The 18,952-nt window shown below is 54.8% G+C and overlaps 3 protein-coding genes across 7 annotated transcripts; all 3 read right to left on the reverse strand.

Moving 5' to 3' along the window:
• Window positions 1–880: 880 nt before the first annotated feature.
• Window positions 881–8,632, reverse strand: LOC128912411 (schlafen family member 11-like). The gene is given in 4 exon segments (XM_054208249.1): window positions 881–1,228; window positions 1,269–1,639; window positions 7,188–8,280; window positions 8,615–8,632. Coding segments are annotated over 4 exon segments (1,830 nt in total).
• Window positions 8,633–9,435: 803 nt separating this feature from the next.
• On the reverse strand, window positions 9,436–13,624 carry BCL7B (BAF chromatin remodeling complex subunit BCL7B). 2 transcript variants are annotated; one of them, XM_054210090.1, is made up of 6 exons: window positions 13,454–13,624; window positions 12,991–13,066; window positions 12,394–12,490; window positions 11,137–11,307; window positions 10,836–10,915; window positions 9,436–10,443 (listed from the first exon to the last, which is right to left on the reverse strand). In XM_054210090.1, the coding sequence occupies exons 1-6, from the start codon at window positions 13,543–13,545 to the stop codon at window positions 10,351–10,353; spliced, it is 609 nt and encodes a 202-aa protein (XP_054066065.1). In that variant the 5' UTR covers window positions 13,546–13,624; the 3' UTR covers window positions 9,436–10,350. The 2 variants fall into 2 exon arrangements, with proteins under 2 accessions (XP_054066065.1, XP_054066064.1); XM_054210089.1 differs by having other exon boundaries at window positions 11,137–11,322; window positions 13,454–13,623.
• Window positions 13,625–14,068: 444 nt separating this feature from the next.
• On the reverse strand, window positions 14,069–18,572 carry TBL2 (transducin beta like 2). 4 transcript variants are annotated; one of them, XM_054209744.1, is made up of 7 exons: window positions 18,393–18,572; window positions 18,163–18,296; window positions 17,907–18,091; window positions 17,113–17,264; window positions 15,900–16,026; window positions 14,933–15,085; window positions 14,069–14,632 (listed from the first exon to the last, which is right to left on the reverse strand). In XM_054209744.1, exons 1-7 carry the CDS (start codon window positions 18,499–18,501, stop codon window positions 14,176–14,178), a joined length of 1,317 nt encoding a protein of 438 aa, XP_054065719.1. In that variant the 5' UTR covers window positions 18,502–18,572; the 3' UTR covers window positions 14,069–14,175. The 4 variants fall into 4 exon arrangements, with proteins under 4 accessions (XP_054065719.1, XP_054065722.1, XP_054065720.1 ...); XM_054209747.1 differs by lacking the exons at window positions 17,907–18,091; window positions 18,163–18,296; window positions 18,393–18,572 and adding an exon at window positions 17,778–17,906; XM_054209745.1 differs by lacking the exons at window positions 17,907–18,091; window positions 18,163–18,296; window positions 18,393–18,572 and adding an exon at window positions 17,554–17,904.
• Between the last annotated feature and the right edge of the window lie 380 nt (window positions 18,573–18,952).

Raw genomic sequence — 18,952 nt, forward strand, 5'->3', positions numbered from 1 at the left:
CCATTGATCCAATCTATCCAAGTCTCTCTGTAGAGCCTCCCTATCCTCATGTAGTCAACACTCCCACTTAACTTGGTGTCACCTGCGAACTTACTGATGATACACTCTATGTCCTTATCAAGGTCATCAATAAGGATGTTAAACAGAAATGGTCCCAACACTGAGCCCTGAGGAACACCAGTTGTGACCAGCCGCCAGCTGGATTTAACTCCATTGACCACCGCTCTTTGGGACTGCCCATCCAGCCAGTGCTCGATCCAGCAGATCGTATGCTCATCCAGGCCATGAGCCGCCAGTTTTTCCATGAGAATTCTATGTGGAACAGTGTCAAATGCTTTTCGAAAGTCTAGGCAGACAATATCCACAGCCTGCTGACCTCTCCACATGGACACAAGTGGAAATGCAGTGAGAACAGGACTGGGGAACTGCTCTGCCTGAAATCCTCTACCAAAAAAAAGGGTAGTTTCTGTTCTTGTCTGGACGGCCCTGGTCCAAGGTCCAGTTCCCAGCACAGCTGCACAAAAGCTTCCATCAGGCCCAGCGCAGGTAGCGTTGAGGCAGCAACAGAGAAAGGCAGGTGGGTAGTTTTGGTGTCAGCACCAGCTGTAATAGACTCTTAAATTAAGGCCATCGTCTTTTGATGGTCTAACGCAATCCAGCAATCACTGAACATGGGATTCTCACCACAGCCAGCGAATGCTGGATCCGGGCCGGAGCTCAGCTCAATAGGACTTTCAGTATTAACACCTTTCTCGAGATGATTATTGTGTGTTTGTGTCAGCCAAAGATATATTTGTCAAACAGATGTAAAATCAGCAGGGCTTGTGCTGTATGTACAGAGGACGGCATGAAAGAAAAAGGGGGAAAAACACTTTATTGCTTACCCCACAAACTTCTTCAAGGGTTGATTTTCACAATTGTAGAGTATCTCTGCTGCAGAACAGTGAAAAATGTTCCGTATTCTCTCGATCTTCAAAGCCATGATTGTTTTCCCTGTTCCAGGAAGACCAAGGACAAACTGCTTCTTGACTTTGTGCAGGTTCTTGGAGAGCAGCTCATACTGTTTGAGAGTGAGAAGGCTGAAAATCTCGCTGCCGAGGAGGCCACTTAAGAAGGACCTAAAGCTCAGCACAGCGATCACAAGCGCAGGCAGGAACGCGGGGATGTCCCTGGAGGTGAGGATGTAATTCTCTGGGTACAAGCTGGGGTAACCACAGCGGTTTTCTTGGTTTTTCTTGCTGGGGAACATCATGTTCTGCAACTTCCATCTGCTTCTTTGCGCCATTCAGGTGCAGCATTTGGGGAGTCACGCACGCTTTTGAGTCATATCCCCCAACATTGACTAGTTTCTGCTTTAATGTGTGAGCGGTTTCTCTCGAGTTTTCAGACTCAGCAGAAGAGGCGCCCTCGACTACAGTATACAATACTGGATACGCATTTTCAGCTACTAAGAGAGCATCACACACAACATCCTGTTTTTTCAGCAATCCAATGTCAATAGCCCAGCTCCTTGAAAACATCGGTACCCCCTTGTTAAGCGGATGGATCCATTTTTTCATTAAATCCTCTAATCCAGGATACTCTGAGAACAGGTCGGCGCAGATGGTTTCTGGCTTCCGTTTGATTTCTTTAGAACCCGCTAGAAAAAAGAAATCAAAAATTAGAAAAACAAAATAACAGCAAATAATTTACTCAACACACCAGCTACTGGAGGAATATAGTATACCAGGAGGTCGTCAAAATAAATTATTTAGCATGAGTAAAAAATTCAGCATTCCCAGGATACCTGGTGGGAAATCTGTAAGGATTTTTTATATGAATAAAAGAGATGTAAACTCCGTACTTCAGGCATGCCTGACTTCTAAATGGAATAAGAAAAAGTCTCTTTGGAGGGATCTGTCTCCTTTTTACCTGCCCTCTCATTATTTAGGCATTATTATTATTTAGACAGATGTGTTGCTGCCGCAGTGAGACCCGTGGTTGAACCAGATGGAGCAGCCCTCTGGCAGCATCTCCTACGCTCCTGACTGGTAAAACACAATGCGTACAGCAAGGGAAAAGGCACCTAGGAGCACGACTGGGCTCTTGATGTATGGATTCACATCCCTATTAAATATAGGGAAATACATGAAGCTCCATCTCATCCCAACGGTTTTAAGCAACAGGTTGAAATTACAGCTCTGCACGTTCGTAACACACAGACAAATCTCAAGCGCAAGCAGACGGTCACACGTACACAGCGTACACACTGACTGCGTCTCTGCTTTCCATTTACAAACCACGTTCTCGTCAAGAAACAGCAATCGCATATCCTGGACCAAACCACTATGAACCTCTCAGTATATCCATCATCTGAGAGTAATTCCTGAAAACAGATGCGAAAAGATAGCAAAATCACAAAAAAAATATTAGAAAAATCAGCAATTAATACATACATCCATAGGTCAGAATTTGGGAAAAAAAAGTAATGCATGGCCTATGCTTAATGAGAAGGTTTGTGACTGATTGGAGCGGTTCTGATACCGTGCAAGGACCTGGAATTCCCTGGAATTCCATTCTGAGCTCAACCTAATGCCCCAGCACGGCGGGAACAGCACAGGATTTACATCGCCTTTGGCTACTTCTCTTCCCTTTCCCTTCAGGGCTTGGTATGTGGGAGTATTTGTTGCTCAGCAACCATTGCTGCTTTTACAGCCGAAGTGTGTCTGAAATAAAGTCTTCACCGGAAAACAGAAGCAAGACAAGGTTCTCCTCTACCCCTGCAGGGTAAGGGCTGAGCTTTGCCTCCCCTCCTGTGTCCTAGCCTGGGGTTCCCCGGCAGCAATGAGCAGGGTGGCAGGATTAACTCACCGGGCGAGACAAGCGTCAAAGCCGATCAGACATCCCGCACCCCAACACTTGGTGCTCAGCCCTGACGACCAGCAACGTGGTGTTGCTAACACCCAACCCCAGGGAGCACACTGAGTTTGCAAGGCCTCAGGTCGGAGACTGGTCTGGTTGCTTTGCTTGAATTTTTGTTGACCTGTTTGGAGCTTCTTTCTCACTTGGTTTGCCTGTAATGGCATTTTTCCTAATAACCAGGTAGCTGAGCATAATAACCAATTTATACAGGCAGCAGCAACAAGCAGGTCTGCTGCACAGGACGCGATCTTTCTGCCTCTAACATGATGATGCAGCGTGCAGAAATACGGGTCTGGCAGGACAGCAGGGGTCTTGAGATTTGGAATAGAGGCTGCAGGGCCGAATTCAGGCGTGGGGCGGTGAGACACAGAGCACAGGAGATTCCAAGGCCAGAAACAGCTCTCAGGTGGTCAGATGAAGAAACGCAGCCCCAGAGCTGGACAAAACCGGGTTTAAGGGTAACGGAGAACAAGTATCTGTGAAACGCGCCGTGTTTACTAAACTCCAGTGGAGAAGTGAACTGGCAGCCCAGAGAAGAAAGAACAAGGGGTAAAAGGGCGTTAGCAAATCTACAGCAAGTGACCCCAAGCGGATCCTGGAGTAGGAAGAAGAAACCATCAGCATCAGCTATGGACTCCTGACCAAAGAACTGGCAATGCTGACCACTCGCCCTTACAACCCCCAGCAGATCGGAGCCACCACCGGCAGGATCGCGAGTGGCGGTGGAAGGCTGAGCCAGGAACAGGGAAATGTGCAGGTAACTATTATTATCACTTTTTTATCGCAGTGGTGTTAATTTATTACCTTTTTCTTTCTTTACCTGTAATAATTAGATCTTGACTAATAATAGTTCCCCCATTAGATTACTTAAATTTCAATTTTGCTATAAATTAATTACTCTCATTTTTGAGCATAACGGGGCAGACAGTGCTCGGACCCCTGGGACACGAGGTACATTCTCAGCAATTTTGTGCATTAGGGATTACACTTAGTGGCAAAAATGGGAGAACGGATCGAAACACCTGAAAAACCAGGGAAACCAACATTCTTGGAGCAGCTGCATCTTTTAAATATCCTAACAGTTGTGTGCCTAAAACCTTGTCTTTATATCCCATTATCTTCCTAGAAGTTCTGTCAAATACAATCTGCAATTTAAAAAAAAAATACCCAGAATAAACAGCTGACCTGGGTAGAGGCATTCTTGGAGTTCAGGTGCACGCTGGAGACCAGCTTCTAAATAAACCGGCCTGATAAGAGGTCATTTGACAATCTGAGCGCATTCCCAAATTTATCAGCCAGATGTGAAAGATCTTGGGGGAAGAAAATAGTATGTTATATCCATCAAAAGTCTTCCATGTGAACTTTTAAAACCCAGCACTAAACAGTAACTAAAATGATTCATTTAAAACCTCCTGCTATGGCTTGAAAAAACCCATAACGATTTATTGTTGTTTAGACAATTATTCTATCACCCGATGACCCCCACACACACCCGGGAAGGGGAACTGGGGACAACAAGGAAACACGAGGGTTGAAATATAAATAGGTTTAGTAGGATAAGACCAAATAACTAACAATAATCATAGAGAACCGGTATTGATCCCGATACTAATATCAGATATACAAGAATTCCATCAGCAGGAGCCGTGCACTCCCCACAGGGACAGCCAATGTGGGACCCTGCGAGCGTGGCGGCTGCGGGAGGAAGGGAAGGGCTCAGGGCTCCGGCACCGGGGTGAGGAGTTCTCCAGACCACTGCCATCAAGGGAGAGCAAAACTCCTCAGCAAAACTTCTAATTTCTATTGAATGTGCCATTCATGGTACGAAATAATCCCGTTGGCAGCTTGGGGCGAGTGCCCGGGTCTCGCTCCTCCTCATGCCCGCACCTGGCAAGGCCTGAAATCACCGAGACCTTGAATCCCACGATCCTTCATAGCTGGCTATAAAGTAAATATTTTCATGAATTCAGACACTAGAGTCTTCTAAAAGTGCAGTTTTCCCAGGCATTAGTCCCGTGTCGCTCAACCCAGGACACTTCCCTTCATGATCCTACTCAAGAAAATGCTGCCTACATAGCTAAGAATGGCAAGATTCCATCAAATCAACAGGGTCTCGATTTGCTGTAGGAAAGAGAGGGCTCACAGCATGGATGGCTGTACAGTTTGAAGGCAAGATCTAGACCCGCCACAGGATGAGACTGTTGAGACCCCTGTGCACAGGCAAGAGGAGCCGGATGGGCCAGTTCGGCACAGCAGCACCCTACAGGAACCACCCACATGTACCACCGCTCTCTTCAGCAGACACACATCTCCAAAAGATCTTGCTGGTTTGTTCCCATCCTACCAACACCACCTCTTCTGCCTTTTCTGTGACTGTGTCCTTGGAAGAGACCAGATGTCCCAGCTCTAAGGGCAAACCAGGGCCACAGGAGGTTTTGCATAAGGCCAGAGCCGCCAGGCATGACCAGGGCTCCAGTGGGACAGGAGGCGTCCTGCAGCTGGTATGTCCTTGCTCATGCAGTCACTGCCGTGGACACACACACGAGGGAAATTTGTGTTACAGGGAACCTGCAGGAAAGGAGGGTTAATTTCATCTTAAGACTGATAAACTCTTATTCAAATGGTGGACGAGAAGCTCAACGTGACCCAGCAATGTGCACTCACAGCCCAGAAACCCCCCGCAGCCTGGGCTGCATCCCCAGCAGCGTGGGCAGCAGGGCGAGGGGGGGATTCTGCCCCTCTGCTCCGCTCTGTGAGACCCCCCTGCAGTGCTGCCTCCAGCTCTGGGGCACCAACAGCAGAAGGACACGGAGCTGTTGGAGCGGGGACAGAGGAGGCCCCGGAGATGCTGGGAGGGCTGGAGCCCCTCTGCTGTGAGGACAGGCTGAGAGAGCTGGGGGGGTTCAGCCTGGAGAAGAGAAGGCTACGGGGAGACTTCAGAGCCCCTTCCAGTCCCCAAAGTGGCTCCAAGAAAGCTGGGGAGGGACTCTGGATCAGGGAGGGGAGCCATGGGACGAGGGGGAAGGGTTTTAAACTGGAAGGGGGGAGATTTAGATGAGATGTGAGGAAGAAATTCTTGTCTGTGAGGGTGGTGAGCCCCTGGCCCAGGTTGCCCAGAGAAGCTGTGGCTGCCCCATCCCTGGAGGGGTTCAAGGCCAGGTTGGACGGGGCTTGGAGCAACCTGGGCTGGTGGGAGGTGTCCCTGCCCAGGGCAGGGGGTGGCACTGGGTGGTCTTCAAGGTCCCTCCCAACTCAAACCATTCTGTGATTCTTTGAAATCTGTGGTCGGAATAAACTCTCTAGGACCCTCCATACAGGTCTTGTGGAGCAGTGGAATGAAAAGCAGGACACAGCTTTTGAAGGGGAAAGATTTCACAATGAAACAGGACAACATGCCTTAAAACGAGCAAACCCTTACAACCCTGCTCCTTCAAAACAGCCTTTAACAACCTATAGAGCCACACCAAGTGTGCAAAGCCATGTTTCAGTAGACATCGGAAACGTGTGAGAGCCTCGGAAAGGGGGAGCAGTTTGCGACGTGAAAGGACTTTTGTGAACTTCAAGCTGACCTTTGCAGAGACAACTGACCAGGTGTTAGTAGCCACCCTAGCGCTGCCGACTTCATTACAGATGTTATGAGTACTTGATAAGGGGAAGGAGGAGAAAAGGCGCAGGTCAGCTTTATACCACCACTACAGTTAAAATGATTATTTCACTTCAGTGCTGGCATGTGACTTGTGCCAAAGTGCTGGATCTACTCAGATCAAACCCGTGCATGGAGAACGATCCTCGCTGGTGCACCAAGCACGGGGGATTTCACTCCATGGGGATCAGCACCAGCAAGGAGGTTTTTGTTTTTCAAAATGGTTTTAGGCACCTAAAGGGGCCAGATTTCCACCAGGCCATCACTCCCTCCCACCTTAACAAACAAAGCCAGCTTCAGAAATTTTCTGCAATTCTCATTAGGAGTAACGAAAGCTCCTGGGCGATTTTGAATTTTGCACTTCATTTAGGGGCATACGGGATCCCTAGGAAGGCTTATTCCAGTTGGGAGTGCTTCAAAAAGTCCTGCAGAACCAGTTCAGAGAGTATTGCTTCACAGAATGGTCTGCTGTTGGGGACCAGTTTTGGTACCGTCACCCCCCGTGCCTGTGACTGTGCTGTGGGCCAAAGCCCCTTTTCCAGATTAGGTGAGAACGCAGAGCTAAAGAAGCTGGTCTTTCCTCCTGAAACTCTACAAACCAAGGCAGAAATTAAGCCGGCACTAAAGTAAACGCAGGTTTTACCTGGGTCTGCCTGTGTCACGAACTCCGTCCATTTCCTGACGCTCAGTCTTTCAGCCACGGCATCTGTCACCACACTGGAATGGGGGTTGTCATGGAAAAGAGCGCAGCAGAACGGCTCAACTCGCGCGGCGTATATGTAGCCCTGCAAGCCTCCTGCTTCCTCGTAAATGCTCAGGATGTAAGTCTGAAACTGCGCGCCAGCCTTAGAGCCGCAGAAATGGTGGACGGGCATCGAGCCCACGGATTCAGCTACTGTTTTTACTAAAGCTTTTCTCTCCGCTTCGCTATGGCTTCCAATGACTTCACGGCTCTCGTCATCCACTCCAAAAAACAAAACAAAACCCACCTGAGTGTTTGCAAAGGCAGAGACATATTTTGGAAGGGTTTTTCTAATGTATTCCAAGATACTCTCTGTAGACAAGTTCTTAATTTCAATATGGGTTGTCTCTGTGAAATCCAGGACCTCCCCAGCCATCAGTTTGTCTCTCTCTGAAAACTTGGCAGTGGCATCTTGGATGTGATGCTCCTCAGTGCTCAGAGGAGTCTCCTTTGCTCCCCCACCAAAATTCAGCAGAGCTTTCTTAGCACTTGGTCCACTCCCATCACGGTGCCGGGCACAGCTTTCCTTCTCACCCAGAAATACAGCTGTGTTGCTCGGAGTCATGGGGACAACTGAAGTGAAAGACCTATGGGACAACCCAGAGCTCAAGCTACAGATCCGCAGCTTTGTGGCTGCGCTTTTCCGCTCTGGATCTCTACAGCCCCCGGTCTTAACAAGAAGCAGCGAGTGCCTCTGCTGCTGCATCCCTGTGAAGGACTGCCTGGTCTCGGCGCAGCGGCTGCCGGCCCTGAGGACCTGCTCTGTGTCCAGCTTCCCAAAGCAGCGATTCTTGTCTTTGCTCTCCATCCTCACCACTGCTCCTCATGACTTCAGCAATGCACATGCTGCTATAGAAAGGTCCTTTTTTTGCCTTTTCTAATTGCCAGAGGTCTTTTTTCTGGATCTCTCTCCTAAAACTATTTTCCCAGTATCTACCACCGCATTGGGATAGTTCGTTTTCAAATTAATCCACAGCCCTTTTATCCTTTTATCCTTTTTTTTTTAATCCTGAAATGATACATGATTAAAAACATTTCATGATTGTACGCATCAGTGCGACAAAGCAAACCACACGCCTTTGGCGTGGGTTAACACACGAGATTGAATACACAGGATGTCCCGGTTTGAGTGACAACAGGACTAATTTCTCTTCTAATGCCTGGGAAAACCACATTTTTAGAAGACTCTAGTGTCGGAATTCGTGAAAATATTTACTTTATAGCCAGCTATGAAGGATCGTGGGATTCAAGGTCTCGGTGATTTCAGGCCTTGCCAGGTGTGGGCATGAGGAGGAGCGAGACCCGGGCACTCGCCCCAAGCTGCCAACGGGATTATTTCGTACCATGAATGGCACATTCAATAGAAATTAGAAGTTTTGCTGAGGAGTTTTGCTCTCCCTTGATGGCAGTGGTCTGGAGAACTCCTCACCCCGGTGCCGGAGCCCTGAGCCCTTCCCTTCCTCCCGCAGCCGCCACGCTCGCAGGGTCCCACATTGGCTGTCCCTGTGGGGAGTGCACGGCTCCTGCTGATGGAATTCTTGTATATCTGATATTAGTATCGGGATCAATACCGGTTCTCTATGATTATTGTTAGTTATTTGGTCTTATCCTACTAAACCTATTTATATTTCAACCCTCGTGTTTCCTTGTTGTCCCCGGTTCCCCTTCCCGGGTGTGTGTGGGGGTCATCGGGTGATAGAATAATTGTCTAAAAGACGATAAATTGTTATGGGTTTCTCAAACCGTAACACGGGAAAATTAAAATCATTATTAGCAACGCACAAGCAAAACAGACTATTGCAAAGACACCCACAGACGTCACGTTAATTATCGTTAATTTATTGGGCTCCTTTGCACACCTGGTTCTAATCGGTCTCTCCCGGCTACACGCGGATCCCGGCGCTCCCGGGGCGGCTCCACCGGGCGCTGCCGCGGGACCCCGCGCAGAGTCGCTGCCGGGGCGGGGCGGTTGCAGACGGCAGCGGAGCTGGGCCCCCCCGGCCTGGGAAGGGGCCCCGCCGCGCGCTGGGACCGACCCCCGCCCGCTGCCAGGGACCGACGGGTCCGCCCTCCCCCCCCCCCCCGCCCCCGCCGCGCGGTGCCTCCCGCTCCCCCCCGCCCCGCCCCACCCCGCAGACACCGGGCGCTGTTATTTCAAATAGTTTAATTTTAAAAATATTCTATTCAGTGCTAAAATAACTTTCCACTTCCACGCGCGCGGCCGCGCCTTCGGCTTCGCCAGGCTCGATCGCAGACTCGGCGGGACATGCAGTGGCGGCGGGGGGACCGGGGGGGGGACGGGCGGGCGGCGGGCGCAGCGGGGAGGCCGGGGAGGGGTGGGGGGGCCGGCACCCTGCCGCCTCCCTGCCCCGTGCGGGGACCGGGGGTACCGAGACCGGGGCAGGGCTCCCCCGTCTCCGGGTGGGGGGGAGAAAGGCGGGGGGGGGGGGGGGGCATCCCAGCAGCCGGCGGCAGAGCGGGGGCAGGCCGGTGCCTGCCCGCCGCAGGGGGAGCGCTCCCGTCTCTCCCAACACTCATGGCTTAAAACTCGCAGGTTATTGCACAGCGTCCCAGCGGATCCCTGCTTGCTCCCCCCGCCACCCCCACCCGGGGCTCACAAGAGACCGGGAAAATCGCTTGGTGCAGGTGGAAGGCGGCTCTCTCCCGGCACCCAGGGGTGGGTGGGCAGGGTGGCCGGAGCAGGCGAACCGCCGCCTCTGCCAGCAACCCCGGGGGGCGTGGAGAGCAGGAGCCCCATGGAGAACTCCAGACCACCCGCCGGAGACCGCCCCGCTAGGGTACAGCTCAGCAGGGAGAGAGGGAGCCAATAAATAGAGGCAGATTTGCGGGTGCCGGTGGCGGTCCCGTGCGCCCGGGGGAGGCCGGGGCCGGCGAGAGGCTCCTGCCCCGGCGCGGGGCAGGGCAGGGCAGGGCAGGCTGGTTGGCGAGCAGTGGGAGCGCCCGTCCCTGGGGAAGGGGCGGGCGGAGGGAGCACCCTGTCCCCCCGGGAGGGCAGGCGGCTCTGCGAGGGCTGGCGAAGGCGCTCTCCCCGGGGACAGGCAGGCTAGCTCTCTGAGGCCGTGTGGCACACAGAGTTCTGATCGGCACAAAATCTCTTCAGAGGCGGTGCACCGGAGTCCTCCTCCTCTTCAGTTACCTGCAAGAGCCAGAGGTCACAGGCAGTGAGAGGAGCTCAGCGTGCCCACCAAGCTACACAGACCTATACAAAGCTGTGTCACACTGTGGGAAAACACTGGGCTTTCATCTGTGAGGAACCCCCAGGGGATCAGGAGTGGGAACACACTTCAGTCCTGGAGTCAGCTAAAACTGTTGTTTTACTGCAGCTCCGTATCCCTTCATCACGCTTTAACACCTGAACTGACCTGGGGGACAGCTCAAGAAGCCAGGAGGTTTGGGGAGCTCCTGGAGGGCACTTTGGGACTGCAGAGCAAGTCCATCCATCGAGGGAATTCTGCTACAAGGGGCAGCAACGAGAGGGAAAGGGCCAAGCTCGGTCTGTGCGTGTTTAGATGTGGTTTCAATCCTTACCTGAGTCTCAAGGGGGACTGGCTCTTCCTTTGTGAGAGTGGGAGGCTCGTCTGCAACTTCCGAGGAAGGCAGGGAGGGCTCTGGGGAGAACAGAAGGGTTACCGAAACTGCTGACCCAGGAGCACGGCGGTACCCAGCTCAGTGCTGAGCCAGGAGAGGAGGCCTCCAGCAGAAGACGCAAGTCCCTGCTGCCCCATCCACTTCCAGCAGTACCTCAGTCACCCACTGGACAAGCAACAGCTCCAGCGGGGCCTTCCTTGGTCCCAGCCATCACCTCCTCCCTTCCCAGCCCAGCACCCACCTTCCAGCGTCTCCTGCCCCAGTGTGGGTGGCTGCGAGTCATCCGTGCGGAAGTCGGATGTGTGGGCAGGACTCATGGACTCGCTCTGCTGGGGACTAGGGCTGGAGTTGGGGCTGCTGTCCACCTTGAGCTGGTAGACATCCGACAGGGAGCTCTGGTTGCTGTTCTCATCTGCAGAAACAGCACCTGGTGAAGAAGAGCACCTTGACCCAGGGGCACAGGTAGCCGAGGGCGGCACTGAGAGCCGGGGTCTTAGGGAGAAGGAAGAGCACAGTCAGAGGCAGCTAGAGAACAGGGGGTTCACTGTCACTGATCAATGTAAGCGCTGCTGGGCACAGGACTCCCTGCCAGGACGCAGCTGTCATCAGAGACACAACTGGCCCACGGGAGAGGGGGTGCTTCTGCCCAGGGACTGAGTCTGAGCAGACAGAGAGCAACCCCAGGCTATTCAGAAAAAATGGGCGGAAGGCACAGGGCCAAAGCGCTGCGCTGCCCAACCTCATGTCTGCAGCTTGCAAGGGCCCCAGGCATTTGAGGGCAGGAGACCTCTCGCCTGCGTTACCAGGGTTTTGTAGCTCTTCTGTTTGGGAGGCAGCGATCTAACAGCAGGAGCAATGCCCAGCACCTGCCTGCGGACGGGGAGGCAACCCTGGCACACATCTTTTCCAGTGGCAGCCCCAAACTGCAGACCTGCAACGCTAACATCCTCAGCGCATCTACTGGAAGTGCCAATGTGTTCCCTGATTTTCCTTGGCCACACTGAGAGGCAAATAGAGAGGCGGGGGACAGGTGTACGTCCTGCTTCAGCAGTGAGTCCATGGGCCGCCCTAAACCTCGCGTGGCTCCACCACAGAGCCTGGCCTGCTCACAGCTGGCTGCAGCGCTCCAGGATCAAGAGCAAGGTCCTTTCATCCTAAGGTCCGTGCAAGTCCCTGCTGGAAGCAGGGGGCTCAGCTACAGGCAGCTGCCGATCTCTCCCCAGCAGGGACTGCAAAGTGGGGACAGGAACCCTCGCTCCTCTGGCTCCCTGTGAGGCTTCCCACAGGAAGATTCCGGAAGCAAACAATTCCGACTCTTGCTGACAGCAAAAATGAACAGCTTCAGCGGGGACAGTGCACAAGTGGATCAGCACAAGCCCACACTGACGACAGACGCTGCTCTTCCTAATGTATGTAGCATACATAAGCCAACAACATCCCAGCTCCTCTAAGGCCTTAGAGTCTTTCCCCAGCTTGAAAGGGGCTCAGCCAGACTTACCTTGGAACTCCAGGAGGAGAGAGGAGTTAGCAGAGGTGTCAGCTGGGAAGCCATTGGGTTCTCGGGCAGTGCTGCTGCTCGATTTGGATTTCTCTTTCTTGAGGAGAGGAAGAAAAACAGAAACACAAGGTTGGAGGAGCCCACGGCTGGCAAGAGGATACACAAACCCCTCCCTTCTCTCTCTCCCAGCAGCCCAGAGGGATGCGATGGTGCAGACCTTTTCCTTTTCCGGAATTTTTCTAACTGAGAGGCAAAACTTCATCTGTGAAGGGTTCAGAGTCAGGAGTAAAAGCAGGAGTTGGCACCTATCTAGGAGCAGCACCAAACAAAAGCAAGTCCTCTGGGGATGAAGGCAAGGAGGACTGACTGCAGGCAGTGCCAGCAGCGAGCTCAGGTACGAGGGAGAAGCCCAGCACAGGCCCAGGGCAACAGCAGACGGAGATCAGGGGGAGAAACCCCAGTGCAGGCTGAGGGGGGAGCGAGCGTGCATCGAGGCACAGCCGTCGGCCGGCCCCGGTGGGGAGCCCGGGGAAGCGGTGGCTCCCCGAGCCCGGCCAGGATCCGCCGGGGGGGAGGCAGCACCCGCGCGGTACCCACCTCCTTGCTGTCGGCCACCGGCACCCACTTGAATATCCGCAGGGAGGTGTCGCCCACCGTCACCCACTTCTTCTCCCTGCGCAGACACAGCCGTTACCGGCGCCCGGGAGGAAGCGGCGCCCGCGCTACCTTGGCAACAAGCCCCGCCCGCCCGCCTACGAAGCTCCGATTGGCCCAAGGGAACGCCAATCCAGAGCACCGCCTTCCCCGCCCCCTCACCCCTCACACCATGTTGTGATTGGTCGTGCCCGCCCGCCGATCACCGGCGCTTCCGGTCCCCCCCACACTCCCGAGCAGACGGCGCCCGCTAATTGGCGGCTGACTCGCTATCCCCGCCCGCTACCTCACGCAGCACGCTGATTGGATACTCGCCACTGAAGCACCTCCACCGGCACCCGTGGGGTGCGGTGATTGGCTGCACGCCTGGCAGGCCCCACCCACCCCCCACGGCCCCGCCTCTCACCATCTGCGGACGCGCTCGATGGCCGCCATCACTTTTTTGATGTCATCCTTGGCGCGGCTGCGGGTCTCGGCGCGCACCGAGCGGCCCGACATGGCGCCCGCAGCCCCGGCAGCCCCGGCTCCGCCAACACCCGCCGCCTCCCTCCGCGCATGCGCGCGCCCCGCCCACGCCCTGCGCGTGCTGCGTCACCGCGCTCGCCACGCCCGGAAGAAGGGAGGGCGGTGGGGCGTAGTGCGCCTGCGCGGCTCGCCCCGCCCTCCTGCGGGCACGCAGGCGACGTGAGGGCGGGGCCACGACGACTGCACCGCCATCTTAGATTGAGGCAAGCCCCGTTCAGCGGCGGACGCTACCTAGCATCCCCGCGTTTAGCATCAAAGACGGAGCCCGGGCAGCTCTCTGCAAAAAGCCCCCCCCACACCCCCCCCTTTTCTAAGCCCAAAGAAGCTCATGGCCCTGTCTGAGCAATCACACCCACGTGATACCAACGCACGAGTGGGTAAGAAGCCACTGGAAGGAAGCAGGCATGGCGCCTGGAGCCCTGGGTTACCCCCCCTGTCCCCAGGCAGGTGTGGCGCCCAGCTCCCCACCCCTGCCCTCAGGACACACGCCAGGAAGGACCCAGGCATGGGTTTTATTACAAGTTGTTCAGTGTTACTACAAAACAACCAATTCCCAAAGGTGGAAGGCGGCCGCAGAGCTGGATGTGCCCCTGCGGGGCAGGACTAGTGCTTCTTGCCGTAGATGGCGGCCAGCGCTTTGCGGGCGCCGGAGATCTGCTGCTCCAGCCGCTCTCGGGTGGCTTTGTTCCCAGTTTTTTTCAGCATGGCCTCCATATCCTCCACCACCGCTCGGTGACCGGCGGTGTTGTGGAAGACATGGATGGCCCTGTCCCCACATGACACGAGGTAGCGGCTGTTGGTGTCAAAGGCCAGGTCTGTGATGGGCCGTCCGTGCACAGCCAGGAAGCGCTCCTCCTCCTCGCCTCGCCTCGTGTTGTACACCACAATGTCTGTGCCACTAGAGATGGCGACGACACGAGCATCGGGGGACAGGGCGATGCGACATGGCTCTGTCACCTTGCACTTCCCCGTCAGGAGCAGGTACGGATCCTGTTGCTTCTTATATTCCACGTCCGTGTCCCAGAACTTCCACGTCCCGTCCTTTGAAACGGTCACCATCCTGTAGCCAGGAGACAGAGCACAGGTGAGCGCAAGGAAATCAGCAGCACCTCTTCCCCCTCACACCTGCCATCTGGGAATCCTCTGCGGACAGAGAGCTCTTTTCGGAAGCGCGAGTGCCCACCTACACCCCTCGCCCTCTTTCCAATGCTCGGATAGCTGTCACCCCCAGGAGGAAATCCATGGGGAATATGCAGGTGTCAGGAGCCGGGCTGCTGGTGCACACCAGGAGTGGGAAGCTCACATGTGCTAGGGGCGAGCCAGAGCCAATGACTTCAGGCAGCAGGTAACACACACTCACCTCCTCGAGTCATTGGAGAAGGAGAAGGAACATATGCCGGCAGTGTGGCCTTTCAACTCAAAAGCCCTGGCCACCTCTCGGAAGTCTCCATTCTTGCCAAAACACACCTCCCACACCTTCACATCGGGGGTAAAGCCACAGGATGCCACAAACCTGGGTGAACGAAAAAACAGAGACACAGGGTGTACGTCACCTACCACGGGGCCAGCCCAGCTCTCCTCTAGCCTCCTGAGCGAGGCAGGGCCAGGGCCAGCCGTGCGCGGAGAGGCGCCTGTGACAGGGCTCCTTGAAGGCAAACCTATCCAGGCTCTGATGCTCACATTTTTGGTCAGCTGAAAAAGTTTTCAGTTTTCACTGAAACCAGGCTGGTAAAGGGAACGCTAACGAAGGCCACCAGGTACCAGAACAACTTAGGAATGAGAAACTCTTAAGCCAAAGTAAAAAAGCTAAATTATTTTGATCCCCAAACTCACTGAGCCTGGAGCATAGCAAGTCTTCCTGCAGCAAGTTAGAGACAGCAGGGAACGAGATTTTCCTGATAAACAGATCTCCCTGTAATAAAGATTTTAATATTATAATTAACCTTTAAAAGGTTACAGACAAGTAAGAAATGCTGTTTGCTTTGCATACACCATTTACGTTGTCCCACCTCCACTATCTGTGGACAGTGCTGTTCTCCTCAGCTCTTCAGGAGACGGTTAACAGGAGCAGCAGTGCTGAGGCACAATGGCAACCCACCGAGTGTCTGAGACTCCGCAGGGGAGAGTCAGTGCTCCTGGAAGGGCTGCTCTCAGGGGCCAGCATCACTTTTTAAAATGTGGAACCCCCAGAAAATTGCATTAAAATAACAGCTAACTGCCAACGGTCTAAACTGATGATGTCCTCTGGGAAGGAGCAAAGTTCCGGCTCACTCCTGCAGCCTCCTGCTCCATGGCAGGAGCAGCCTGGAATACCTCACCCCGCTCACCTCCCGCAAGGCGACACTGCGGCGTAGGCATTGTTCATCTGGTTAGTGTTAATGCTGGCCAGGACTTCACCCTTCAGGCTCCATATCAGGATGGTAGTGTCGCTGGAAGCTGTCATGATAAACTTTCCTGGGGAAAAATGGCAAGGATCAGAAACGCTCCCAGGCCTAACACTGCCACAAACTAATCAAAGGCCTGGGAGGGTCCCTAAGCTGGGCAACCTCCACCTGCACCTGGAGAGCCAAGGACCCTAAGAGCAGCACCAAAATTCAAGGATAGCCAATCTCCTGGGACAGAGCGAAGAGCAACATCAGAAGACTTGGCTCCTGGTTATGCCTTCGTGCACCCTTGGCTTCAGGAGCTACCAGCTGGCGATGGACGCTCGGAGACCACACATGCCCATCGCCCCAGCACCCCTCAGGTTTCATGCGCAGAGCTCAGCACTGAGCTGAAGTAATGCAGCAGACTCCATCTTCCCCAGATGGTTAAAACACAACCCGAGGTATCTGTAGCTTTCAAGTCACGGATTGCAGGCAGGTAGTTGCCTACAAGTCACACTACTATAATGGGTGGTTACTGGTTGTGTCAGCATTTTGGACTCCTGCTTGCAAGGCTTTCGCCTTCCCCATCTCAGCCCAGACAGGGAGTTGCCTGTTTACCTTTCAGCTCCTTGTTGCAGGTTTAAGTTTTCACTTTCACAGCCGAACAAAGGTCTCGGTTAACATTTTCTCTGCTCTCCTATTACAGAGGTGAGCTCACATCCACCCACTTCAACTGCCTGCTGTCGTATACCTGAAGCACTAATCCATCAAGCCCTCACCACTAACACATACCCCCCTCACAGCGCTCTGTTTTAGAAGACCCCAGAAGTCCAAGACAGACCATATGAACTCACTAGAGATTTTTGACTGGTTAAAGAGATACTGGCAGGCCAGAGAACAGCGATCCTCTCAACAGCAACAGCATCCCTGAAAATGCAAATTAAGAGACTGTGCATATCGGGGAGCTGGTTCTGTGCTTACAGGAATATCGTCTGTCTGAAAATGACCTCTTTCAGTTCACTAGTAGTAAGCAAAGGCTAAAAAGTAACATCAAAGAGACTACAGAGAATCAAGTACCGGTGCAAAACGGGCCTTGAGAATGCCAAAAAACTCCCAACGCTCTCAACCCGGATGATCTTGAGAGCCCCAACAAGCGAGCAGCTCCTTTTCATACCTGTCTCTGCAATTCCTATGTTAATGACAGGAGCCTTGTGCTTCTTTAGGAAGTCCCCAGAAGTTGCGGTGAAGGCGAAGCTGTCATCATCTTTCTTAGTCATTTTATAGACACGAATAGTTTCACCATTGGCCAGCCAAACAATGAATGCCCTGCGGAAGGACAGACACTCAAAATGGTTAAGAAACAGGCCACCTCAGCTCAGCCTAGCTACAACAGGTAAGCTAATAGGTCATTCAATGGCACCTGGGGAAAGGGACACACTGGCCGATAAAAAGCTGCGTGCTTTACAAGGGCACCAAGTTCTCTCCCTGTGTTAGCTCAACTGCTATGCTGAATGGAAAAGAACAGAATTTATTACTCCACATCTGGAAAGGAGATTCTTATCTCACTCCAAAAGAGGCGACTTCACAAAGTGCCAAGGCATGCTTTTCCACCAACCTTCCCAGCCAGCAAGAGCTCTCTCCCCAGCCTCCCAGAGAGGCCCAGCACCTCAACTCAGCCGCAGGGCCTGCTGGCAAAGACCTTAATAAGCACCTTCCATGGGTGCAGCAAGCTGGGCACTGGGATATTTGCCTTCGGAACCACATTTAAGTCCCAGAACCACATCTCTTTCATGAGATCATGAATCAGCAGTACTGTTAAGATCCTGTGAGGGACATCACCTCCATGCAGCCCAGAGGACACATCACTGATCCCAACCGAGGCCATGGGCTGTGTGACCGGCAGCTCTGTCCATGGGACGTCCCGGTCCCTGGACTGGGGTGGAGGAGGTGCGGGAGGCCCGGCCCTACCGTGAGTCGGGGCTGAGGCGGACAAACTCGGCATGGTCCAGCCCCATGTTGGCGCGCAGACAGCGGTGCTCCCGCGCCGTGAAGTCCCGGGTGCTCCACAGCCGGACCGTGCGGTCGTCGGCGCATGATGCCAGGTACTTGCCGTTGCTGCTGAAGTCCAGGCAGGAGACCGAGCCGCTGTGGCCCTACGCAGAAAGCGCGGTCATCGCGGGGAGGAGGAGGGGGGCCCGGCGGGGCGGCGAGGCACACACGGTACCTTGAGAGCGGCGACCAGCAGCCGGTGGGCAAAGCTGTGCTGCTGAGGCTTGTCTCTCCGGGCCCGCGCCGGCACCTTCGCCTTCCTGTGTTCCTCCGGCCTGGCAGCGGCGGCGATGCCGTTCGCCTTGGGGCCTGCGGGGAGCGGAGGGGAGGGTCGGGTCGGGTCGGGTCGGGTCGGGTCGGGTCGGGCCGGTCCGGTCCGGTCCGGTCCGGTCCCGCGGTACTTACCGTCTGGCGGGGCGGTGCGACGCAGCACGGCCACCAGCAGCAAGAGAAGGATGAAGAGGAGGGCGAGGGCACCCGGCAGCACCAACCCGCCGAGGGTCGCCACCTCCATCTTCCCGCCGCCACCTCAGCGGGGCGGCACCGACCGCCCCGGGGCGCGTGCGCCGCCCCTCCCGCCTCCCCCCCGCGGGACCCAGCGCGCGTGCGCGCGCGCACGCACGCACCAAGAGGCGGGGGCGGCACGCGCAGCTCCGCGCGTCTCCCCCTGCCAGCGCCGCGCAGGGCGGCCCCTGGCGGCGGGGGGTTGGTACCGCTCCGGGTCTCCCTCACCGCCCCTGCCCTCACATGTCCAGCCCCTCACCCTGCCCCTGCCCACCCTGCCCAGCACCTCACCCTACCCAGCCCCTCACCCTGCCCTCACCCTGCCCATCCTCTTACCCTACCCCTGCCCACCCTGCCCACTCCTGCCCTCACCCTGCCCAGCCCCTCACCCTGCCCCTGCCCACCCTGCACAGCCTCTGCCCACTCCTGCCCTCACCCTGCCCATCTCCTCGCCCTGCCCC

The sequence above is a fragment of the Rissa tridactyla genome, chromosome 7 (genome assembly GCF_028500815.1).
Source record: "Rissa tridactyla isolate bRisTri1 chromosome 7, bRisTri1.patW.cur.20221130, whole genome shotgun sequence".
NCBI classification, from domain to species: Eukaryota; Metazoa; Chordata; class Aves; order Charadriiformes; family Laridae; genus Rissa; species Rissa tridactyla.